General features: G+C 41.4%; 1 protein-coding gene across 2 annotated transcripts in view; it reads left to right on the plus strand.

Annotated features, from left to right (window-relative positions):
- POLR3B (RNA polymerase III subunit B) overlaps nt 1–27,363 on the plus strand; it is a 94,590-nt gene that overhangs the window by 29,370 nt on the left and 37,857 nt on the right. For both annotated transcript variants that reach the window (XM_075210182.1, XM_075210181.1), the window contains exons 12-19: nt 268–402; nt 2,647–2,808; nt 6,969–7,169; nt 11,045–11,207; nt 13,929–14,082; nt 17,192–17,266; nt 18,367–18,465; nt 19,914–20,041. In XM_075210182.1, the coding sequence (XP_075066283.1) occupies nt 268–402; nt 2,647–2,808; nt 6,969–7,169; nt 11,045–11,207; nt 13,929–14,082; nt 17,192–17,266; nt 18,367–18,465; nt 19,914–20,041 (1,117 nt within the window). The remainder of the gene's footprint in view (nt 1–267; nt 403–2,646; nt 2,809–6,968; nt 7,170–11,044; nt 11,208–13,928; nt 14,083–17,191; nt 17,267–18,366; nt 18,466–19,913; nt 20,042–27,363) is intronic.

The following is a 27,363-nucleotide window of genomic DNA, read 5'->3' on the forward strand; positions in this document are numbered from 1 at the left end:
AGTTCTGTTGATTACATTCACTTCTCTTCTGTCTTTGTACTTGACCAGGTCTTTATATCATCCAGGCCGTATTGTTTATTTTGTCATGACACAGCTCAGCTTTCTAAGAGCGAATTGCTTATGGGTTTTTCTTATCTCTATAACCTTGGAGGTGCACAAATGTTAATGGGTCAATGTTGGGGGCGTTATTTAACAAAACATGAATGTAGAAAATGTTTTTTTATTTTTTTTTATTTTGTTTTATTTTTATTTCCTCTATCCCAATAGGTAAAAGAGTTCCATTTCAGAGCAAAATGTATCTACACGGCAGTGATGGTTCGGAGGGTGATCTTGGCTCAAGGAGAAAATAAAGTCGACGATCGAGATTATTATGGCAACAAGAGATTGGAGCTTGCAGGACAGGTGGGCTGTATAACTAGTTCTCTTTAATTTGTCAAACCACATCAATTATTTTCCTGTCACTCCGTGAATGGTGTTGCAGTTAAGTTGGAAAGTATGCATATTTTATATGAACTTTTTTTTTAATAATCGGCAGTTATGTGTCCGTATTTTAAAGACCCCTCTGCCCAATAAGCTGATCCTAAATGACAACACACCTTGCAACATACAGTAGAGCATATATAGAATATCCCTCAGCATGATCATCTAGAACACTACAAGTCTGTATTCTCTGTTATCAACCCCTTTAGGTTTTTGAATGCTTGCTGCATTGTTCTTCAAGGGCAGGAAGTCTGGTGTGCATCGAAAAAATACTTCCCCCATTATCTCAAATATTGTAATAAGTTGCTGAAAAATATATCCGATTTGGTAAACTAATGGGAGCCACTGTCTGAATAATATTTTATTATTCTATTTTTTTTTTTTTATGGTACCATTTGCTTTCTTTATTTGATCTGTTCATTGAAACAGTGACGTTCACATTTTAGAAACCATGTTTTTCCATAGTTGCTTCTTACACCTTCCTCGCCCCACCTTTGATGAAATCATATTTATAGTAATTGTCTTTGCAGATACCTCAGAATTCTTTTATGTAAATTTCCCTGCGTTACAAAACTTCTAGAACGGTTTCGATCATTGCATAAAGATGCAAATCTGCCCTGAAACCAGGACAACCAATCAAAATTCTGCTTTCATTCTCCAACTTGCGCTAGACAGATAAAAGGTAGCCTCTGGTTGCTGTGGTTTTAGTACAGATTTGCACATTTTGAGTAAGGTTCACAAACATCCCTCTGTCACATTTGGTGGTTGTGTCTGTTTAAGAAAAACAAAGAAAAAATTCAAAACTCTCTTAAGTCTCCCGTAGACAATTCTTCATTCTGTTCGCGTAGTTTAAGTTGACGTTAATTTCAGTAAATATTTTAGCTGCTCTGCCGTAATGTTCAGTGCCAGCAGAATGCATATTGTCTGCTCCCAGGACTCCTACACAAAGGAAAAATGGAATTTTCACAATGGGTTCAGCTCTCTGGAAACGTCTGCTCTGTCAACAATGCCGACATAAGACTGTATTGTGAATAAAGAGAATGGAAAGAAAATACACGGATATGATTTTGCTGCTAATTTCACACCCCATGGGAAAAGGGGAGTTTGAAATGAGCTCCAGCTTTAGATAACAGATGTGGATTCATGAGCCAAACATGTTTGTTGTTTTTTGTTTTTGTATTTTATTAAAACGTAGCGATTTAGTCCCTTTTTGTCACTGGAGGGTTGGGGATAGGCCCCTCGCCAACGGAGGTGTTAGCAAAACCCACCGACTTGAGACTTAATCTTTTCACCTAGCATCTCCCCCTTCCTAACGTGTTTATTATTTGAGAAGCATTACCCCCGTCTCTTTTGTGTTGCGGTATTTTTTGTGTGTCTAATGCAGCTTGCTTTGTGAGACGGAGATATGGAGCAGGCCCCGAAATCCACCACCTTGCTCGGCAAGGGATTTCCACCTTATGACAAAAGAATCCCGCATTGACTTCAGAGATTGCCTAATCCCAGCCGTTCTGATAATGTAATTAAGGCCGCCTAATGTCTTTAATTTTGCAACTGGTTTGTGTGAAAAGGAGAATTTGGCACTCTAAAAGCTTTAGCGCTAAATAGCAATCTCAAGGCCCCTAATTAGAATTCTCTGACATTAAGCTAATTGGTGAAACTGTTGCAGCAGCTTAAATTCTTTCTTTTCTTTTTTTTTCCTTCCTCCCTCCCACTTCTGTTATTGCTGTCTTGCAAACTGTAAAGTCTGAGTAAAATGAATAAGAAAACAGGCTGGCTGTTAACATCTGCAGCGCCAGAGAGGTCAGCATGTTGCTCCTTCTAAGGGCGTTCGTGCAAGCCATTCCTTTTACAATTTTTTTTTTTGCAGTTCATCTTGCGGAGTATATCTGATATTTAGAGATGTTATTGGATCAGTGATGGGCAAACGGATACACTTCAGGGGCCAAATGGCCCTTTAAACCTTCAGACGTTGCATTACCCTTAACCTCAGATCTGGTAACTATTGTGTAGACCACAGATACAGGTGGCGTTTAAGTGCCTACAGGGTTAGTCAAAGCAGAGCCCTGGAGATCTCCAAGTCATTTAGCATAAAATAAATTAACTTTGGATACTTCTAATTTAAAGCTGAATAAAATAAATGAAGCCATTTTTTTTATTGCATTACAGCTGCTGTCGCTCTTATTTGAAGACTTGTTTAAAAAATTTAACTCTGAGATGAAAAAAATTGCGGACCAAGTCATCCCAAAGCAAAGAGCTGCCCAGTTTGATGTTGTGAAACACATGCGCCAAGACCAAATCACCAATGGCATGGTGAATGCCATATCTACGGTAAGACGTGGAGGTTTCTGTACATTGTGCTTTGTCCTGTAGGTTTGGTCTCTAAATTGATTTGGATTTAGTTGTAAGTAGATGGGGGAATATAGGGTTGGGGGCTGTCATCAAAATGTTTCCATTTAGAGCACTCTGACTTCATGCATAGAAATGTTTAAGGTGTAAACAAATTTGTATGTTCTTTCTCTATACGGGCTATAAGAAAAATTGGGGGATTGTGTTGGTCTCCAATTTTGGTCCAACCATGCACCCAATGAAGTCGACAATAGCACAAAGTGTTGGGTGTAAGGGCTTTGGAAGGAGTTGAAAGGATTAGGAGGCCAAAAAAACAATGGTAAGTAGGACATGCAGAGTTACAAACACCATTTACAGAAGCTAGGGAAAGCTCTGCAACATGAACATTATACATTCATGTCTTAATATTTCTGTATCAATCTGAATCAAGATGACAAATAGAGAAGGCCCAGTCCGTGTTGGGCAATAGTATGCTAAGGTAAAAATAGAATAGAAAGCATACTAGGCAAGGAAGGAGGGAAGCCTCTTTGGTAACCAGGCTTTAAAGGAAAAGCAATATTTTTCAGTGGGCAGTTTGTTTGCTGTAGTAATGTTTTTCTTGATTAGCAGATTGTGAGATATGCAGACATATTGTACTAAGGAATCCTTCAATTCCAATTGTTGCATTGACAATGTCCAAAGGAGGCAATTTGTATTTTCTTTTTTTGGGTAAATAACCTCAAATTGGGAAATTGGGTAATAAGTTTTTTTTTATATTTACCTAGTAAGAGAGCTCAAAAGTTTCTTTGAGATGGAACCCCAATAACTGAGGAAGGGGGTGCTGACACTTTCCTATACTTAATATAACATAACAATGTCTAAGCTGTGGATCTCGGAGCATGAAATTGTATTCTAAGGATAGAAATCAGGCAGATAACAGAAATAAGAAACAGTCGGGTAACATGCAAACATTTTGATCATCGATCTGGGAGGGACAAACTTGATGATCGGGCTAACTACCACCCTCAGGAGGCAAATCACTTACCTCTCTGGCATTTCCTTATGGACTGGCCAGTCTGTCACAAGTTGGTCTGATTTTTTCCTTGTTTATTGTCCCTTCCTATACTCAGGAAAGATTGCAGAATTGTCTGTAACTATAGATCCCATATTCTCTTACAGATCTATAACCAGTAATCCCCCATAGATTATTTTTTTTGTCTCTCTAAATATTAAGTACTTTTTAAGCATGCATCGGATTCTATTTCTTAACTGTTCCCCTAAGGGATGGGTAGTGTCTTACAATGTTGACAGAGCTCAGATGGGCGTTTCAAAGCTTATCTGCTCACTACATAATGTGACTACCTTGGCAACCACAGTCACATGATTTCAGGCAAAACTATTATTATTATTAATTTTTATTTATAAGGCGCCTCTAGGTGTCCGTAGCGCCGTACAGGGACAAACGAGATTACAATACGAGATGAGACAGCACAGCACAGTACAGTAAACAATAATCACAGTAACTCAGTGAGCTCAAAGCACCGCTAGAGGGGCGGAGGAGGGGAGAGGGGAAGGTCCGCCAACGACGGAGTCCAAGAGGGAAGGCACGGATGACAGGGAGACCCCTAGAGGGGAGAGGAGGGAGCGAGAGGGGACGCGGAAAAGAGGGTCCTCAAGGAGGAGGGCTAAGTAGCTGGAAAGCAGAGTTAACAGTGGTGAAGACAGGAGGAGAGAATACCCTGCTCAAAGGAGCGTACAATCTAAGGGGTGGGGTAGACAGACAGAGAGACACGGGGGAGAGATGGAGGAACGGAGGATAAGGATAAGGGGGGAGGAAGAGGCAGAAGAAAAGGTAGGAAGTTAAGTGGGAGACTGGAAGGTTTTAAGAAAAAGGTGGGTTTTTAAAGCCCGTTTGAAACTGGACAGATTAGGGGAAGTTCTGATGGAGGGAGGGAGCTTGTTCCAGTGGAGGGGGGCAGCACGGGCGAAGTCTTGGATACGCGTGGGAGGAGTTGATCAGGGGGGAAGAGAGGCGACGGTCATTGGCAGAACGGAGAGGGCGGGATGGAGCATGAATAGAGAGGAGGGTGGAGATGTAGGGTGCAGTGGAGTTGGCGAGGGCCTTGTATGTAAGAGTGAGGAGCTTGAACAGGATTCTGTAGGGGAAGGGGAGCCAGTGAAGGGATTGGTAGAGGGGGGAGACAGAAGAGGAGCGGCGAGAAAGGAAGATGAGCCTAGCGGCTGCGTTAAGTACAGATCGAAGGGGAGCGAGATGAGAGTGGGGGAGGCCAGTAAGGAGGAGGTTGCAGTAGTCCAAGCGGGAGATGATCAGAGAGCGAATAAGACATTTGGTGGCATCTTGGGAGAGGAAGGGCCGGATGCGAGCGATGTTGCGCAGCTGGAAGCGGCAGGATTTAGCAAGAGAGAGAATGTGGGGGCCAAAGGAAAGAGAGGAGTCGAGGATGACACCGAGGCAGCGAAGTTGGGGGACAGGGGAGATAGAGCTATTGTCGACAGTGATAGAGAGGTCAGAAGGGGGCGAGGTATGAGGGGGAGGAAAGACTATAAGTTCAGATTTTGGCGAGGTTAAGTTTGAGGAATCGAGAGGACATCCAGGAGGAGATGGCAGAGAGGCAGGCGGACACCCTAGAGAGGAGGGAGGGAGAGAGATCAGGAGAGGAGAGGTAAAGTTGAGTGTCATCAGCGTAGAGGTGGTAATATAAATCATTAAGGGCAGCCTGAAGAAACCAATAATACAAAAATGGTTATTACCAAGCTGATGCTTATAGCCTTAAACATTGATTTATGTAAAAAAAAAATCACTGCTTTAATTTCTGTTTGAAGTTGTCTCGTCTACTTGTTTCTGCTCATGGATGTTGACCCTTCCCTTCTCCACAGGGTCTTAAGTTCCTCTGGGATGTCTGTTTGGTATCTTGCCATATATAGTGGTCTAGACTCTTCTTAGCTTAGGTTTGGGGCTAGTTGCTTCTGTGACTTTTCACCTTTATCCTTATTTTGGTTGGCTTAGCATCATGTTGCTTAGCTGCTTTGAGCGCGTTTTGCAGTGACCTATAACTTTTATGCATAAGTTTGATCCATGGTGGCTTAGTGGTTAGCACTTCTGCCTCAGCACTGGGGTCATGAGTTTGATTCCTGACCATGGTATTATCTGTGAGGAGTTTGTATGTTCTACCCATGTTTGCTTGGGTTTCCTCCGGGTGCTCCGGTTTCCTCCCACACTCCAAAAACATACTAGTAGGTTAATTGGCTGCTATCAAATTGACCCTAGTGTGTCTGTCTGTGTGTGTGTGTGTGTTAGGGAATTTAGACTCGAAGCCCCAATAGGGCAGGGACCGATGTGAGCGAATTCTTTGTACAGCGCTGCGGAATTAGTGGCGCAATATAAATAAATGATGATGATGGTTCCCTGTTGGATCCAAAGAAGAATATATATGATGTTGTCTCTCTGGGGTTCAAGCCTCATTTGGGAAGCAAGTTTATGTGTTAGTGACCATCTCCCCTCTCATCCCCCCAAGCACTCTGGCCCTTCTATGCCAAGACACAGTACAGTACATCAGTGCACAATTAACGCATGCTTCCACATAGTCTTGTTCACTTTCATCAAGTTTTATAGGGTGAATGTCTATGGTATATGAAGGTGACATTCAGGAGGAAAGTAACGTGTATTGGTTTTCTAGGAGCCTATGTTGGTGACTTTATGACATGCGCATTAGCTGTGTAGATGGGTGATGGAGGGAAAAAAATGATTTGTTACTCACTGCAAAATATTTTTCTCTGCTAATTGGGGCACAGACCTTCTCTCCCTGGATTCGTCTCCTTTTTTCCCCCCTTAATTTTGTCCCCTTATTTCAATATGTCAAATGTAGTTTCCCTGCTGAAAGGGAAGGGTTAAGGGGTGGGGTCTACCCCCTTCCCTTAGACTGCCCTCCCTTCTGAGGTTGGGACTTTACCCATTAGTTTGTGACCACCCCATTGGCTTCATGGAACAGTATGTTTCAGCATATTTTTTTGTATTGTTTTATTGTAATAAGTGATGGATTAATGCACCAATAGAGCTGCCTTTGTATTTTTCCACAGGGGTAACGGTATATTGTGGGGTATCGTTTTGTTACCAACTATCTTTGAACTTCTTCTCTTTCCAGGGGAATTGGTCCTTGAAAAGATTTAAGATGGACCGTCAAGGAGTGACGCAGGTGCTGTCGCGATTATCTTATATATCCGCCTTGGGCATGATGACGAGAATATCTTCTCAGTTTGAAAAGACGAGAAAAGTTAGTGGCCCTCGATCCCTGCAGCCCTCTCAGTGGGGTATGCTGTGTCCCTCCGATACTCCTGAAGGAGAGGTAAAGAATTTAATTTGAACATAATAAACATAATTGTCCGCAAGGTACCTTGTAGATTATATAAATCCTGATTTCCTTAAAAAAAATAACTTTAATATTTCTATAATTTGGGACCTAATAAGAAGTGTGGGATGATTTTTATGGCGTGGATTAACTTCAGGTCATCTGGGTGTCCCGGCTTTTTATTTCAAAATTATGGAATCCCTACACAAAATGGCTGCCTCCATTGTGTGAAGGCAACAGGTATACTTTAAAAATCATAAAAAAGTCAACGATTACAGTTTTTTAATATCTAGGTTTGGAATTCATACATAATTGTATGTATCCCTGGTCGTCTTAACTGTAAATGACCACTGGGCTTCCACTTATTAACATGGCTGCTGACTGGAGAAATCTCTGTAAAATATTTGTCTAATCGTTCTGATTTTAGGATAAAAACATGCGAAGTACAAGAATATATTTGTAATGTATTTTTTTTTTTTTTTTTTATAAACGTTTTATTTTTGCAAGGTCATGAGAACAGCATAGGACAAATGACAAAATGCATATTGATAGCATAAGTATACAGGAGAAAACCATATCAGCCATCAGCATGAAACATAAGAGGATACGAAGTCAACCAGTCTAACAATTTTAGTAATGACAGATGACCTAAGGTTTTATAGAAAGAGGAAGAAAGAGAGAGAATACATAGAGGAGGAAAGGAGAGAGAGATGAAAGAGAAGAGGAGAGAAGGGAAGGAATGAGTGACTAGATCCATTGTTAGTTGGAAAAAGATCCAAGAAGAAGAATGAGGTTTTAAAGCGGAGTTAAATAAAGGGTGGGCATGCCTGGAAGAAGGATAACCATGGGTCCCAAACCCTGGAGAAGGCTCCGGAGGAGTTTCGGATAATACTGGTCATGTATTCCATCCGTTCAATCTGCCAAATTCTGTTGATTATGGACTGCATGGAAGGAGAAGATTGCGAACGCCAGTCTGCCGCTATTTGGCAGGTAGCTGCCGAAACAATATGTCTAATCAATTTGTTCTCATGTCGGGATGCCGAGGGAGCCCCCATAGGGAGAAGAAAAAATTTTGGCTCCAGGGGAATATCCACCAGGAGAATTGAATTAATCAGGCCTCTTATCTGGTTCCAGAAGCCTGTCAATTTTGGGCACGACCACCATATGTGGAGAAAAGTGCCTTCATGGGAGCACCCTCGCCAGCACCGATCAGATGAATCAGGATGGATTTTGCAAAGACGCGAAGGCACATAGTACCACCGATAAAGCATCTTATAAACATTCTCTTTAATTCTTACGCAGATGGAACTAGAGGCGGCGTTCTCGTAAATTTCAGACCATTCCTCTTCCAGTAGCTCCTCTCCAAGGTCCCGTTCCCAGGTTAGTTCATGGGGGGGTCTAAGAGAAGAAGAAGGGGAAGCAAGTTCGTGGTAAAGCGTTGATATCAGACCTTTGGTTGAGGATTGGCGTAGACAGAGGGCTTCGAAGGTGGAGAGAGGTCGGGTTAGCAGGCGATCTTTAGCAACACTATGGAAATGGCGAAGTTGTAAGAACTGATAAAAGTGCTTTGAGGGAATGTGGATCTGTGATTGAATTTCAGAAAACTGAGGAAAAGTTACTGAGGTGGATAAATGATTGAGGTAGATGACTCCCCGCGAATACCATGGCTGGAATGAGTTATGATGTAGTCCGGGAGGAAATTCCGGAGAATTGAATAACGGAACAACCGGAGAGGGATGGGGAGATAAGGCGAATTTTTGGGATGATGAGTCCCAGATGGATAATGTGTGTGAGACTATTGGGTGAGATAATAGACGTTTGGGGCGACGAGGCCTCGGGACCCATAGGAGAGAGGATAAGGAAAGCAGTCCCAGACCCTCTGCCTCAATTTTAGACCAAACTCTGGCTTCCGTCCGACCAGACCATAGGACACACTGAGCAAGTTGAGCGGAGAGGTAGTATCTTTGAAAATCAGGAATCCCCAGACCTCCCCCCCGCGGGGACCTCTGAAGAACCTTAAGTCGGACCCGGGGTCGTCTGCCCGACCAGACAAATCTGGAGACATGGAATTGTAGGAATTTAAAAACATATGGCGGTATGCGGATGGGGAGAGTCTGAAAGAAGTAGAGCAGCCTAGGGAGGATATTCATTTTGACGGCATTAATGCGTCCAAGCCAGGAGATATAGAGCTGTGACCACGATGTAAGGTCTATTTTGATTTGATCGAGTAGGTGAGGAAAATTGGCTTGAAATAGATGTCGATAGTGCTTTGTGATGGAAACACCCAAGTATTTAATTTTGCGGCGACCCCAGTGAAAAGGGAAGGAGCGTTCTAATAATAACTTGTCTGTAGCTGATATATTAAAGTCTAGAACCTCCGTCTTATCTGGATTGATCTTGTAGCCCGAGAAATAGCCATAGAGATCAAGTTCCTCTAGGAGGGGGGGTACCGACGTTTTGGGATTAGTGATAGTGAGCAGAACGTCGTCTGCATATAGGGCAATCTTATGGGTAGAGGGGCCCACCTGTATGCCAGATATCTCATGATTGTTACGAATTCTGGCGGCTAATGGCTCGATGACTAGAGCAAATATCAGTGGGGAGAGGGGGCATCCTTGACGAGTGCCGTTCGTGATCAAAATGTAATGTATTTTTGTGTGATAGACTCCCCTTAAATATCTATATCTAACAAGGTTTGTGTCTGGTTGTAAACCTGAGTACTTCAGTGAGCAGATTGTTGGTGAACAATTGCTGTATTTTCTACAGTCCTATAAAATCCAGGAAGGTTTAAAATGAGAGAAACATCTAAAAACATCCCAAACTTTCAGTAACATAATGACAAAACACAGGCCATTTACTAACTATCTTAGTGATTTATTTTGTTATACCGTTTATTCCGACATGTAATGTGTTTGCACATGGTGTAATGGTCATGAAAACCATATGTAGGGTAAATTAAAGGAAAATAGAAACACTATTCACATGTTTTTCCTTTTTTAAAAAACCTATGCAGGTCTGGTTACTACAGTATTTCATGACTTGTGCCATGCTTGAACATGAAGGTGTACTTGCCAAGATGGCCACACAGTGATGGCAGCCATTTTGAAGGACCAACCAAAATCCAGCTTATCATTTCATTAGAAGCTAGTCACAGGACTCAAGCCTTAGCAATGGCGCTAGTCCCAAGTGAATTCATAGGCTGCATTTTCAGCCCACAAAATGGCTGTGTCCACTAATATTTCAGCTCACAAAATGGCTGTCTCCTGTGTGTTCAGGCAACAGGTGCAGCTGTATTTAACATCTGCAGTTATACACAACAACAATGAAAATAAAATAATTGTACATCACTATGACAATACAGAATATTGTATCTGGGTAGACTTTGTGGGTGCTGAATCAAGGAAATTGGCCCATTAATATGCACTATATCCAAGGCTTCAGTCATAATGTCGCCCACTCCCTGCCATTTCCAATGCAGGAAGAAGCACAGTGACAGGAGTCGCCTACTTTACTTCCTGCAGTCAGTTCATTGGGTCCGTGCATGCTCTCCTGCCACTGTTGTACTCATCACTTGACCATGAGAAGATGTGAGGCCTCAAGTGTCTGCCACCCCTAAGATGGTGCAACTTCTTACCTCCCCTTATTGGAGGAAGGGCAGTGTCATGTATCCACACACCCAAGATAGCCACACCACGTTCTTACCTCACCTTATTGGAGGAAGGGCAGTGTCATGTGTCCCCAGTTTTGTAGAATGAAGACGATGGCTGCTCTTATTAGTCAAACATGCAAGCAAAAAACATTTCTAAAATTAGTTTCTTTGAAGGCGTCAGGAATTGAAGATGTTCTCTTCTGTTTTTTATCTTCTGGATTAGGCCTGCGGTTTAGTGAAAAACCTTGCACTAATGACACACATTACGACTGATATGGAGGATGGGCCTATAATCAAATTAGCCAGTAATCTTGGGGTGGAAGATGTCAACCTGCTATGCGGTGAAGAGCTGGCGTATCCAAACATTTTTCTGGTGTTTCTAAATGGTAATTTGCACCTTGTACTAAATGTCATTGCTTCATGCCCAGGACCATTTATTGCTGTATCTGTGCAACTGATAACATTTAAATGTATTAGTCTAGACAGGCACTTTTTATTGTTTTAGTTTTTTAGTCATAGAGGTTACTTTGGTTTTGATACTTTTTCAATGTTTCAGAAAAAAATAGAGCATTTTTTAATTTTATTTATCTAAATCTTAGTGGATCTGAAGACAAAAAAAATCCAGCTTTAAAATGCTGCGTAAAAGGCATCTATTCGCTCATTTGAAAGTAATATTTCACTTTGCCTCTATGTTTGTAATCTTTATTGGCTATATTGTAATATTGTAAACAGGTGAAAGATGCAATAAAATATGGCCGTGTGTAGTGGTAAACTTGTTTAAAAACAAAACAAAACAGTTGTTTGGAAATGCAAGAGCCATATAAAGTCTTCTGTTCAACAGTGATGGTATTAAACCCTTTTTGTTTTTTAACTGGGACCCAGTGCCATTATATTATTGTTCCAGAACCCCAAGTGTCAGTGTTCTATTCTAGGATTCCAACAAATAACACAGCCCTCGATAGAAAGTGTCGAATCTAAATCAGATTGTTCACCTGTAAGTGTCAGTTTATCATTTCGCTTGTGATACATTTAGCCTATCTACATATTTTGCGACTTTCTAGATCTCTTAACTTTCCTTTGCCACCTCAAACTATCTCTTGGGGTTTGGGCTCAATACCCCTTTGTTCTTGTCACATTACCACTTGCAACACCCTTGTTTCTCCATTAACACATATCAATTCCTTCTTTGGCTATCCCCGCTTTCTTGATAAATTACTTGCAGACCTTCTACTCCCCACACATCCTAGAAATCTGCACATCATTTCTATGGGGGGGTTGCTGTCATCTATCTGCTTACTGTCTATATTTCCCTATAGTGACAGTACTTTTGAGTCCCAATAGAGACTCTGGTCTAGTTTCTGTGGGTTGTCCCTATAGTGGACGTCCCGTTCTGTGGACTCCTAAGAGTGAATGTCCGGGTCCGTGGGCTCCGTACACTGAATGCCCCTTTTGTACTCCTTACACTGGATGTCCCTTTTGGACTCTTTACACTGGGTGTCCGTACAGAATAGCCTGACAGTATCTGTCAAGAAGTTTAGAAAGCGTTTTCAGACCTTAATCCCAAAGTTCTGGGGATGGTGTATCACACATGCACTCAAAATTCACTCATCTTTCAGAAATCTAATTACCAATACAATTACAATAAACAAATAACTGTATAGTTATGAGACTTACAGATCTGCGTGCCCGATACCTTAGACGGACATGAGATCGCTCTAAACAGAGGACCCTGACGAGTAGAAAACTACTCACCCGGGTTATAGTCGGGGTCCTGTGTCCAGGACGACCTCCAGTTCTGTCTGTCCTTGGCTCAGGTCAGCAGTCTCGGTGGTACCTCCAATGCTATCGAATCTATATCAGATTGTTCACCTGTAAGTGTCAGTTTATCAGTTATGAGCTCATCAGCTGGAGAGAATTAAATACACTGCATGGTTTGAGTATACAATAAACTCTGCTTTATTCGTTACAAGTTCCTATCTATATAGCAAAAATCACGTATTACAGAAAACTATTTCCCAAAAGGTTTTAACCACTCATGTTCCCTTCACACAGATGTTAGTATATTCTCTCATTATCCACAGTAGAACTCCCCAGGGGAGGGCTGGCTTATCTCCTGTCTGGTATGTCCAAGTTTATAAGCATAGCCTTGCAAATAATGAATTACTCCTACAAAACAGGTGCTACTAATTGTATTTAAGCTATAACAGAACAAAATGGCTATAAGGCAACAAGATGGCGTCAGTTTAGCAAAATCACATTTCTCAAAAGTATTGTGCATCTGACAAACATAAACCCCAAAATATATATATTCCGGCACCACGCTGGGGGTCTGACCTACCGTTAACGCACCTTCTATACATTCTATCATAATCATGGTTTTTCCATTTAGTTTCCCTTTTAGAACGGACAGGCTAATGAATGCTGTACTAATTACACATCATAATGCATTTATATGTGCATGTTACCTCCTGTGGGCAAGTGATTCACTCCCTACACAAACCCATCCAAACTCTCCATTAGTGCAGAGAAATCCCTGGAAATTAAGTGTAAGAAAGAAGCGGATTTAATAAGATCTGTGTTAGCGGATTATAAAATGGATAATGAAAAATGTGCAAATTAAATTTTCTATTTTAATAAATCCGTCATTAATGATCTTGGTCTTTAAATGTCCAGTGTCTAAAATATACCAGCCCAGCATGATACGGTTCCTTAATACTCCTACTGAAATAAGTTTAAACCTACGGTTTCCTTTTTATTTCAAGTTTACAAAATTTGCATTTTTGTATATATTACATAAAAAGGGGTGAAAAGAATAACATCAAATCATAAATGTAAATATAAGAAATATTTATTTTCTACCTCTTTACCTCCATTTACTATTTAACAAAGGGAGTACATACAAACTACACACATCGGGGCATAGTCTTAATCGAACTCATGACCTCAGCGCTGTTAAATAGCAATGCTAACCACTGTGCCACAGTGCTGCCCCTCTTTCTCCTCCTGTCTCTCTCCTGCTCTCTCTCTCTCTCTGGGACTGTCTTTGTGTTTCTCAATCTCTCTCTCTCTGTCTCTATTAAACTGCTCTTTTCATTGTTTTCATTGAGGAAACATTCTCGGGGTAATTCGAGACCACCAGAAATTGGTGAACACTTTTCGATTAATGAGACGGGCCGGATACATCAATGAATTTGTCTCCATTTCCACCAACCTGTCGGACAGATGTGTGTACATATCCTCTGATGGAGGCCGGCTGTGCAGGTAATTGTGAGAGAGGGGAGAAAATAATGAGTCTAAATAATGATCTTTGGGTAATAAACGTGCGCCTGTAGGTTGCTAGAATCCTGTGTACTTCACAGACAAGGAAGTGCCCGGAGTCCGCTGCTCCTTTGTGGCTCACCCAAGCACTCTTGACTTTCACATCTTACATGCCATCTATTGTACTTGTGTCTCCACTTGGAGGTGAGTCTCAAAAGCACCGCTCGCCTCTGTTGTCAGAGATGTGTTTAATGGACCTTTACAAATGGTCCTTCTGCAGGATCTTTTATCTAAGCCAAATTTCTGGAATCATTTAGTTGAGCTTTAACACTGTTCATAAAGTCCACTGGAATTATAGATATACTAAACGTTCTGTGTTTCCATAATACTGAGTAATTGTATTGTACAGTCTTGTTTGTTTATATTGCCCATCTAGGGACAGTGTTCGGTTTAAGTGTATGATTATTTAACACTTCTAAATTATAATTTTGAATTAAAGATATTCTAATTTACGTCTCTGCAGTGTAAGGAGATCTGTGGAGGAACTCGGGGCAGGCGTTGCCATTAGGTGATGCTAGATGGGTGCCTAGAGCGCCAATGGGTAGGGGATGCCTAAAACACAGAGTGCTTTTAGTATCCTCATGGCGCCCCGGCCACTGGCGTGAAGGAGGACCAGTTAGCAGCTGGCTGCTTCTCCAGTCCGTATTGTGCTGAGGGTGTGCAGCTTGGCTATGATGCCTCACTCCACGTCTGAGGAGCTGAGTAGGGCGTCTGCACCTCCTGACTGCCAAGATGAGAGGCAGCACGGGTGAGAGGTTGCTTCTGATTGAGGGAAGATATGTGTGTGGGGGGGGTCCTCGATCCCTTTGGGCTTGCCCTGGCCTTAAAAGTACGTACCCGCAGCTTGGTTCCCTCAGATGTTGATCCAGTACACTGGCTAGGTTGCTATGCAGTAGCTTACATAGCAACCTCCCCGGTCTTATTGGCATATGTAGTAGTGCTTTTATATTAGGACCAAACAGTAAAGACGAGGGAGCTGCTGCTTCTTGTTCAAGCTGTGGTTTTCTGGTCCATTATACAGGGACTGTGTGGTACTTATTACACCATGAACCGGTCACAGGGTGTGTGGGAGGAACACATGCACTTTGTATTGTGAAGCTTGGTACTATATTTAAGAGCCCCCCGGCCTTGCACTGAGGAGCCCTGGCTCATGTGTCTAGGAGGACCACGTGCTCCAGATCGTGTTGCACTGGCTGGGTAACAAAAGAAAAACCATCCCCAAATCCTATAACCTCACCATTTTTGTTAGCACTATTGTTTATATTTGCGATAATAAGAACTATAAGACTGCCTGATGATATATAAATGCTTTGTAAACCGCTCGTAAGTATTTAAAATGAAAGGCTCTAAATGGATTTTCGTTAGTTAGATAACTAGGACCATCTTTTTTTTTTTTTTTATGAAAAGCTAAACCGTTTATTATAACAAAATAAATATTTTTAATGGGTTCTTGGTATAATAGAAAGGAAAGTAAATGCCAATTAGAGTATTGTAAAATCTCCTATACTCGCAGCACAAGTGGATTTAGAGTTTATGACTACACATCTGCCAGATATTCTGTATATGGGGTATAGTCGTTGTTACCAGACTGATTGCAATCTGTTCTTTTTTTTTGTTTTGTTTTTTTAAATATTAAGCAATGACCAATTTGGGAAAAAAAACATCCCTGTGTTCTAATAAAGCTGCTATTTTTTCGTTTTCATGATGGTTGTCCTTTGCCTGTCTCATCATGGAGTGCAGAGGTCACTGAAGGAAAACACACTTAGATATGAGAACAGCAGCTCCTTTAAATATGGCTGCATGCAGGGGGAAACCCTGTGAGCGCCAAGCAGCAGAATCCATGGGTAACTAGCCCCACTCCTGTGCGCCCACATCTGGTGAGACCAAGCTGTTCAGTCCCTCAGGGTCAGCGGCCGAATCACTTCTGGCATCACAGGGGGATCATTTTCCAAAGGCACCCGCCCAATATTGATACCATCCATTTTCAGTTTTTCGCGGTTTGCCTTTGGACCACACAGGCCGATTGCTTGATATCTGCTGTGATATCATTAAGAACGTACCCGATTTTGTATTGGTTCTGTTTTGTTATATTATACAATCATTGCCAGTCTTGGAGGTGGATAGTTTTAATGAAATCACTTTTAAACTAAGCATTTTAATTGACAAATTGGCAAAACCTTACAGAAAGTTGATATTTCCTTGGGAGCCGGCTGATTGATTGAGAAGAATCGTTGGACTAGAAAATGTATTAGTGTTTCTGGAAATGGAAATTGCCTAATGCATTGGCTCCCCGGCTAGACCGATCATACCATGAAAGAGTACGTCTGTGACAGGAGATACAAGTTCATTAAGCTAAATGGAGCTGTCCCATATCAAAAGAGCCAGGTACAGGCTGTTGGCCAAAATACCTGAACAATGCGTGTTATCTTCTTGTTCTGGACAATATGGCTGTGTCTCTGTTGCCAATAAGGCTGCAAGCCCCAATACTCCATAATGAATGCTTACTAAAGCCTGGCATATCGGTCCCTTGGGCTTGCCATGAACAGAGCTTTGCTCCCACACAAAGGGGCATCTACCAGTGGCAGTATGTGTGTGAGAACAGGGACTGCCAATCTTTAGGCGGTCTTGACATCCAATGCAGACTTCATTTCGCGGTTGCCAGAATGTCAACAAGGCACCGATTATTATTATTTTATTTTTTTCCAGAGCGCTTTGTGAATTCCTTAGCTACATGTTCCATTTGCTCAGAAATGTATCTTATCTTTTTTATTTTGGAATGGAGTGTAAATAGAATTAGATCTATAAATAAATTAACATTTGCAAAAGAAATATCCTCTTGTTGGACAGAGATAAAGAAGGAGGCTGTGATTCGATCCCACTTACATCAGCTGTCGAGTGTATGACAGAGACCTGTCAGGCAGTTATCACAGTGATGACCTGATGCACATAGCACCTGGTGTAGTTTACGTTTCTTGGGAAGTAGAATGACGTCTGTCGTTAAAGACAATGGTTGTCAGCTCTGTGTTTTTGATTTAATGTGTGTTTATTATAGACCCTATATCATCGTCAAATCTCAGAGGCCTGCGGTTACCAACAAGCACATCCAGGAACTCTCCCAAGGATACAGGTAACAATCTGCCACCATAATACACTAGAGAAGTGTTTCTCAACTCCAGTCCTCAGGACCCATAACAGTGCATGTTTTCCATATCTCCTTGCTGGAGCACAGGTGTATTCATTACTGACTGACACATTGTAGCAGGTGGTATAATTATTTCACTGGTCACCTGGCAATCCTGCACTGTTAGTGGGTCCGGAGGACTGGAGTTGACAAACACTGCATTAGAAGGTAATGAATTTACCAGATGAGGATGAAATTATTATTATTATCCACCAGAACCCCCCCCCTCCCACCGTGCACTGCTCTGGCAGCGTGGCTCCCGCCAGTCATGCATTGCTCTGGCAGCATGGCTCCCCCCCCCCCCCCCCCAGTCATGCATTGCTCTGGCAGCGTGGCGCCCCCTCCAGTCGTGCATTGCTCTGGCAGCGTGCCCCCCCCCCCTGTTGTGCATTGCTCTGGCAGCGTGCCCCCCCCCCTGTTGTGCATTGCTCTGGCAGCGTGGCTCCCCCCAGTCGTGCATTGCTCTGCAGAGTGCCCCCCCCCAGTCATGCATTGCTCTGCAGAGTGCCCCCCCCAGTCATGCATTGCTCTGGCAGCGTGCCCCCCCCCCCCCCCAGTCGTGCTTTGCTCTGGCAGTGTAGCTCCCCCCCCCCAGTCATGCATTGCTCTGGCAGCGTGCCTCCCCCCCCCCCCCCCCAGTATTGCATTGCTCTGGCAGCGTGGGGCCCCCGTCGTGCATTGCATTGTAATCAGCCATTAGCTGTCACGGAATTTGCACATTTACTGATTTTATGCTTTTGTTTTTTCCTTCATTTCTCCTTTTATTGTTATTGTGGCAGGGTGAATTTAAAAAAAAAAAAATATTTATATATTTGTATTTCCCTTGGTAGTCTCCTAATTGTATCAACAGGAAACAGATATCACCTAAAGTAAAGAGGTTTTAGAATAAGATGATTCTCATGAGAATCGTGCAGCAAGAGCTGCCTTGTGTCTGGCAGAAGATTGATGCAGGTGACTGTTCCTGGGAGACGGTGCACAGGACTTAGCAGTTATACACGGCTGTAGAGATATAACCAAGTTCTCATTATTTCACTGATCGTTTGCAGGAGCTTTGAGGATTTTCTGCATGAAAGTCTGGTAGAATATTTAGATGTCAATGAAGAGAATGATTGTACCATATCGCTGTATGAACACATGATAAACAAGTAAGTTACAGGTCTACCCCTATAGGTCCAATCTTGTCACATTTTCATGTTTTCTTCTGCACAATATCCAAACAATTAATACCCAACAATGTAACTCAAAGATTAAGTAAACAGCTGCAAAATAAAAAAATGTTAAAACTCTATATTGTCGTCATCATAGCTCGGAAAGTGCTAAAGCGTGAAAACAAAATGTCTGTGATCTATTCCTGCAGACTAGGAGGTGAAGTGTTACATGTGCTGAGAGGATATAGATTTTCATGGTCCTAGATCTCTCTATCTGTTAGGTGCTGGTATAATCTGCTTTACAAACACTGAAGCTTTGAACAGGGCAGTATGCAAAATGAACTAAGAACAGTGAACAGATCTGATATTATGGAGTGTGTAAGGAACAATGATTTTTTTTTTTTATTTTTTTTTTAAGTAAACAGAACTGTTCTTACGAAACCTAAGAAATTTAGGAGTGCTCCTTATCTGTACGATAAAAAAATATCTAAAACCGTAGTTTAATAAATAATTTAAATACTACTTATATGTAGATCATAATTTGTCAGTCACATGCTTGTTACTCTGTGCGATGTCATCTGTCTCCTCACTCACCCTGACCACTTCCAAACAGCGTTCGACTGCTTAAATGACCATTGTAGGTTGCGTAATTGTCAAAATTTACTTTTTTTTTCGGGGAGAGGGGATATTTTGAGTAATCATCATCATCCATCAATCATCCATCCATCAATCATCCATCCATCAATCATCCATCCATCATCCATCCATCATCCATCATCCATCAATCATCATTTTATTTATATAGCGCTACTAATTCCGCAGCGATGTACAGAGAACTCGCTCACATCAGTCTCTGCCCCATTGGAGCTTACAGTCTAAATTCCCTAACACACACACACACAGACCGAGATAGACTAAGGTCAATTTAATAGCAGCCAATTAACCTACCAGTATGTTTTTGGAGTGTGGGAGGAAACTGAAGCACACGGAGTAAACCCACGCAAACACAGGGAGAACATACAAACTCCACACAGATAAGGCCATGGTCGGGAATCAAACTCATGATCTCAGTGCTGAGAGGCAGAAGTGCTAACCACTGAGCCTGACTCCTTGTGTATATTACAGTAAAAGAGTGAATCAATTCAATCAAATTTCACAGGTTCAAAATGAGAAGTGAAATGAAAAACAAAACTTCGGAGGGGACAGATTTCATTTCCGTACCATGACTGTAAATGATGGCACAAAGTCTCTCTCATCTGATAGAGTGCAATAAGTGTTTTTATTGCTTTTTAGAACAATAGCCTCAGCTGAAAAATTAGCTTGATGACATTTGTTCTCATTTTACTTGTCAAAGTATGTTCATCCTCTGTGACTGTTTGTTTGGTTTTTTTTATGATTTTTTTTTTTTTGATTTTTTTTTTAATATATCTATATATTTTTTTTAGGCAAACCACACACTTGGAGATCGAACCATTTACATTGCTTGGGGTTTGTGCGGGGCTAATTCCATACCCACATCATAACCAATCCCCAAGAAACACCTACCAGTGCGCTATGGGTAAACAAGCGATGGGTAAGATTGATAATGAATAACCTTCTTCCCTGTTTTATGCACTGAAATGAGCAATAAACTTATCGCGCACATGGGTTTTTATTGTTTAGAACAGGGGTCAGGGAAGTTTTTTACCTTTTACCCCCAAATATATTTAGATACGAGGACATTACCCTCTTGATTTAAAAGGAAGGAAATCATATATTATTCAAAATGTTATTGAATCTATTCAAAATTTCTTTGAAAGCTTCAACTTCAGGTTTTGGAGAAATAATGTTGCTTCATTTTTGATACGAGAGCATCAATATTGGGGCAGTTTGATGTCAGATCATTTTGGATACAGTCTTCAGCGTCCAATCGATTTCTCTGCTTTGTTTTTATGTTCGTTAGAGTGGAAAATCCTTGTTCCAAAGGTAGGTTGTTGCAAAAGGCAGCAACGTTTTGACTGCCTCCCCATGTGTAATTTTGATGCCTTTGCAGCTGTTGACATCCAAAAATATGACAGATCTACTTTGTTTTCAAATTCAATACGTGCTTCATTATTGCATCGAAGCTCAAGAAGTGCCTCTGCCAACCCTTGAGGCTCTTCTGGTACAACAGCAATTTCACATTTAAAGGGGTCTACAATCCAACTGACAGCATGTGAATCGGCAGCATTACCCCCAGGAACTAAATTTTTACCCCATTTGGGGTAATTTACCCCTGTTCCCTGACCACTGGTTTAGAAAAACTATTAACACTTTTTTTAAAAAAGATATATATGTAGAGTTTAAAAAAAAAATAGCTGATCGCTAGTATTTCAAATTCTCTCAAGGTATGGAAACTTTTACATATGTATTTGTGAATGTTATTAGTGGCGCTCTTTTATATAGTGTAACAGAAGTGAAGTTAATGTTATCCGGTGTGGTTTATTGTTAACTGGAGAATAATATGCAGCAATTTCATATCTGCTAAAATTCTGTTGTGAAAACCAGGCTATATTAGGCCGCGTTTCCTATTCTTCCGAAACATTCTTTATATTGTCTAGCCATCGCCTTTAGTTAGTGAGGCCACACCCCCTTTTTGCTACAACAATAGGGACGGATTTGTGAGCAGTTACACTGTTTGCAGTGTATACCATTATTGTAGCGCACTATATTTAGAACCATGCTTGACGCTGTTTTTAAATCTCAAGGATGTAAACACTTTAAGGATACACTGCAGGTAAATTTGTTGTGCAAATGAAGAGCGCATTGCACTAGAGGTCTTTCCTGGATCAACATACACTTTTTATTATATTACTATACTTTATTTTAACAGTGACTAAACCTAAACTAAAATTGGATCCACTCTGTAAAGACCTCTTGTAAATTCGCAAATGTATATGTAAGCTTTCCCATTGCATGGTCAGTTTCACAGATATCATGTGTTGGTGCAAACATCTGTCCTTCCTTAAGCTGGGTACACACTACAGAATATTTATCCCGATGCGATATCGTTAATGATTTTCCTAGAAACTGAGACTGGGAAAATCTTCTGTCCACCTCTTCGGAACTAACCCTCTTCTCAAATACCTTTTGTTCCAATAAACTCCAGAAACTTTTTCTTACGTATTTGTGAATGTTATTGGCATACTTTTGTCCTGGAATGTCTGGTAGACTCCCAAATTTTCAGGGAAGTCCTCTTGGCAAAGTATGTCACCTGCCCGGATCTGACTTCACTTTCTTCTGATTTGATGTGAAATGCGTTATCATGGTCCCATTACCCACTGTGCCATGATTCAAAACGCGTTGTTGCGCCCTTTTCGCTTTTCCCTCGGACCTCAACTCTGGGATTTTTCAAATATGGATATTAGTGCCTCTTTCATAGATCAAATTGCACTAAAGTATTCTACACTAAAGTTAATTTTTAAAAATTGTGCCAATGACCTGCATTACAATAGCGTGGATTTTGTAATACTTGGAATAAAAGAAATGTTTAATATACAGTATTATGACTGTAATAATAAACATCGGTCACTCCTTTCTTTCCTACATAACGTTTAGTTTCTTACCCCACACAGTGAGACAGGATCAGTGTGTACAGAAAGCCAATTCAGCCTCGGCACAGTCCTTTTGTAGTCTTCACTGTGAATGAGGCCCCCCCTCCCTCCCCTCTTTCTCCTTTTTGTCTGGAGTGTCATTTGCAATTCATTGTCTCTGTTTTCTGAGGTTGGTGTATTCAGCTGCTGTGACCCCGGGTCCTGCACATTTAGCTCCTTGGATACAATACGCTGACGTTACTGCCGATGGTCTGGGCACAAAGGCTGCGAGATATCTTAAGCAATAAAAAAACAAAAAGGGCCTTTTGTTTCTGTTTGTTATTACAAAACACCTGACTAAAGAAGAAGGAGGGAGATAAAAGCCTAATTGAGGATAAAATTGGCACCAGACTCGCACTATTTATGAATATATCATAAAGATTTAAATACAGATCGGCGCTGGTGCTTTTTAGTTTCTAGAAAGCAAAGTTTTTACAAAAGCCGTCTCTGTCAATGTTGACGAGGGCTGATATCCAGGAACAGGATGTGCTGTATTGAAACTTATAACCTGATTTAAGTGTACATATGTCTAATTTGGTAAATATCACCAGGATTAACTTCATTTGTTTTGTTTTCCCAAATTAATTTCGTGTAGTTTTGGGTTCAGACTTTAATTTAGTATATTTAGTCATATTTTATTCTGCAACATTTTATTGGAATTAGCAGGCAATAAATCACTTCTCCATGAATTGTCTCATTAGTCACTTAGATTCAATTAATGATATTTTGGTACCATATATGTATTGGGGCCTGGAATAGATTTATACGTTTCAGTCTCTTTATTGGGTCTATGTACCTAGGAAAGAGTAGGTGGAAATAAGGGAAGGGGGGTTGTGCGAAGGTGAGAAGAAAAATGTTGGTGAAAAGTCACTATTTGGAAAAGAGGATGAGGGTTGCTTAAAAACCTCATTCCCTTCCTGTAAGTATCACATACCAAGTATTACAGTCTGAGTGTGATTTAGGGATGGAGGTTTATTTAACCTTAACGGTGGCTCATTGGTTAGCACTTCTGCCTCACAGCACTTGGGTCATGAGTTCGATTTCCGACCATGGCCTTATCTGTGTGGAGTTTGTATTTTCTCCCCGTGTTTGTGTGGGTTTCCTCCGGGTGATCCGGTTTCCTCCCACACTCCAAAAACATACTGGTAGGTTAATTGGCTGCTAACAAATTGACCCTAGTGTGTGTTAGGGAATTTAGACTGTAAGCCCCAATGGGGCAGGGACTGATGTGAGTGAGTTTTCTGTACAGCGCTGCGGAATTAGTGGCGCTATATAAATTTCTGATGATGATTGTTCTTTATTTGCTTGTTGGAGACAGTTTGGAGTAAGGAGGAGATCTGATTGATCTCCCCTGTACACTTAGTCTGTTAGATGCAGTGTTCTCCCTCTATTGAATGCAGAAAGTGCCCGGGACGCTTGCATTCCGGACACAGCATTCATATTGTGCAATGTGTCGGTGATCATGGGGGCTTCTTCCCCATTATGTTTTACTGTGATTTACACTAAGTATGACAGGATAATATGCCTTCCATGTTTCTCATCTGGGGATCCACGTGCACACTCTACGTAAATATTTTTTGGGCTTATATTCTTCATACTTACCAACTTATTCCCGCTCTGGGAGGCGAGGTGCTAGTCCGGATGGGTATGGGGCACCGCCAATCACGTCATTTTGGCCCAACAACTCAATGCCGGGATTACGACATTTCACTGCAGGGGGTCGGGGACAAACTGATGTGTGATGGAGACCCCCATCCAGCCCACTTCACAAGGAAGTGGGCAGAACATGGGAGCATTGCTTGCCAGGGGGTCCGGGAGACCTATCCGGAATTTGGTAGTCTCCCAGACATTCCTGGGGATTGGTCAACTATGATCAAATGAGAAAATAACATTATACTGGCTAATTTACTTTGAAGATATTTTTCTTGTTTTGTAAGACTTCATAGAGGTGCTTTGTTTCAAGGCTTTTGCATGGTAATGCCAATGCCTGATCGGCAGTAGACAGCCCGTATGTACACCCCATACAGTGAGTGCCAGGGTGCAACATAGCACTTGGGAAGGCTATATAAAGCCGCAACAAAACTTAAAGGCAGCCTACGCCTTCAGACAGCATTCACTTATAAGCTGGTGAATGCCATCCCGCAACTTTGACTAAATACATAGCTTTATCTCTCTCTAACTGTGCACACAGGCACTTTAGAGAGACAGATTTAAAGAGCAGGTCGGGGGGGGGGGGGGGGTGTAACATGACCCCCATACCTACTCCTATAGCCACTTCTATTAGTCTGTTACGCTATAAAGATCAGTCAACGATATGCCAGTATTTGTAACCCTTTACCCGAACCCGATTTTTCCTGTCAAAAACATGAGCTAGAGCAGACCTGACCAACCTGTGGCTCTCCAGGTGTTGTGAAACTACAAGTCCCAGCATGCTTGACCAGTAGATAGCCAGCTGATACCTGGCAGGGCTTGCTGGAACTTGTGGTTTCACAACTCCTGCAGAGGCACAGGTTGGCCAGGCCTGAGCTGGAGAAATGAAATGGCCATGTCTGCATGGCCTTATGCAGTTTTTAGTATTTCCTAAATATTTTGGTCTAGCTTCTTAGCTGAAGTCGTTATCTGCTGTTCCTTATTTTATTGTTGTTTTATTATCATGGGAGAACATATTTAACCCAGTCAATTATTCCTCCACATATTGAGCATTGTATGCTCTGTCTTGTATTTCTTTGTACAGACATATGGAAAACTACACTAGTAACTCCTGTTTTTGTTTTCTTTCTTGTTTTACTTTAATAACAAGCAACGTTATCATTCTTACAAGTTTCCGTATACATTATTATAACCAACAAAACGCTGTGCGAGGACAAAGTGCTTCACGTCTGTGATCTTTTGTAGTTTGAATATCGCCTCGGTAAATTTATAGAGCCATAAACTATATTGGGAGGATTTTGAGTATAACAATACAGAACCTCTGATATGTTATGACCTGAAACCTAATCTGAAATGATCTAAAATCTGTGGTTGGTTAATTACATCAGTATGCCTGGGTTCAGCTCTTTTACTGCTAAATGGCATTGCCTTACATTCATCACTAAACTATTTCAAATATGGATTTCATTTCATTCATTCTGTATTGTGTGGTTATGTGTAGAGGGTTATAGAAAGAGGTAGTGTGTGTGTGATTGTCTGTTCTGGGAATGGTATTTTACCTGTATAGAACATGATTAGCCAAATATGTATAAATACATATATATATAATACAGACTCTTTAAATAAATAAGATTGGGGGTTAAATATCATATATGTTTTTCTTATACTCCTATCTCTTCAAATGACAATAGAAGCAAAAATAATTTTTACACTTAAAGGGAAACTCGTTTGAAAAAGTTATTTTTAAAGATTTGAATTGAACAGTCAAGAAATGGTGATGTAATATTAATGAGGTCACCTTTTCGCCGTAGATGGACACTCAGAAATTGCTCAAAATATGCATGTAGAACCTCATGTTTATTTCTGATATTATGCTGCATATTGATATTACAGAGTCTAATACACAAATCTTGTTGTATGTCTTTAGGGGCATATTCAATTGTTGGCGGTTTCCGCCGCGGAAAAACTATTATTACGGTAATAGTAAGCCGGATTTCAGCTCGCAGTTCCCTGAGCCGCGAGCTGAAATCCAGCGTGAAAAGTACCGTAATAACGGTATTTACGCGCACTATTACCGTAATGACGGTAATAGTGGGCGGGGCGCTTTACTTTTGGCTGTAACACCAACAATTGAATATGCCCCTTAGGGGCTTATTAAATTACAATTCCGGTCCGCTGTAACGCGCGTTACCGCAGAATGTGCGCAGTATTGCCTGTAATACAGTACCACAATAACGCGGATTTTCGTACGCAATCCTATGGGCTGCAAACGAAAATCCACGTTATTGCGGTACCGTGGATTAACTTCGCGGCGCGATCCCGCAGACCGGAATCGTAATTGAATATGCCCCTTAGTGTCTAACATGTGCGTCTGTGTTTTTGTCCTGTAGGTCACAATGCCAGCTGCAGTAATTCCCTTGGTCCCACTGCATACCGAGACCAAAAAACTTGGTTAATGCACTGCGCTTAATCAGCAGGTGGACACTTGGTCCTCTGGCCCCTCCATGGATTTGGACACCCGACATGCAGATTATTTAGGGAAGGGTTAGGTAGACATCCGCCTCAGTAATAACGTTTTGTTGAGCCACTAAACTGTTTCACAGGGATTTGAAAACTCGTCAGATTCCCAAAGGGGAAAGTAACCTCTAAACTCCTTTTTAAGCAGCCCCCAACCCACCTGCAGCTGACACTTTTTCACTTTTAGCCGACAGACCTCTGACAATGTCTGCAAATGTATCAGTTTAGTCTTCCAATCCCTTCTCCATGTTTCTTCTTAAGGGCCCTGTATATGATCAGATTTATGGGATTTTATAGGTGTATGACAACGGTATTCTGGTCTTAACGTCCAGATGTCACATCTGGTGATTTGAGTAAATAGGTTTCTGTGCAAGAGATCACTTGTCAGTGATTTCCTGGATCTCCTCTTCCTTTCTTTGAAAACATTTGCACACCTGGTCGGGCAGTACTTGGACTAGGTCATGTTTTAGATGGGATGGGATTTAGCTCCATCATTTTTTTGTTTTAATGAATCATGTTGTAATGGAGAGTTCTTTCCAAATGTTACTGCCAAATTGTCTATGGATTCTGCGATATGGATATGTGATGAGCAATTACAATTTAGAAAACCCCCCAAAACTCCTTGATTCTGCCAAGAGGTTAAGCTAGTAAAAATGTAATTTTCGTTTTCACTAGTATTGCTGTAGACACTGTAATGTTGTGCTTGATATCTAATAATTCCGATATTGCAACATGCTTGTCCCAAAATTACTTCTAAGACCAGTAATGATCCTTTTGAAATCCGTAGGCCCATTATTCATAAATACATATACACTGAACAGTAGAACCTCTGACAAGCGATGGGAATAACATTGATTATCTCGTTACAATGGCACCTGTCAAGGGGTGGGATATATTGGATTAGTTCTTGAAGTTGATGTGTTGGAAGCAGGAAAATTGGTCAAGTGTAAGGATCTGAGCGACTTTGACAGGGGCCAAATGTGATGACTAGACGACTGCGTCAGAGCATATCCAAAACGGCAGGTCTTGTGGGGTGTTCCCAGTATGCAGTGGTTAGTACATATCACTAGTGGTCCAAGGAAGGAGCCCTGTCCACTGCTGAAAGCACCGACAATGG

This window comes from Mixophyes fleayi, chromosome 4, assembly GCF_038048845.1.
Source record: "Mixophyes fleayi isolate aMixFle1 chromosome 4, aMixFle1.hap1, whole genome shotgun sequence".
In the NCBI taxonomy this organism is placed as follows: Eukaryota; Metazoa; Chordata; class Amphibia; order Anura; family Limnodynastidae; genus Mixophyes; species Mixophyes fleayi.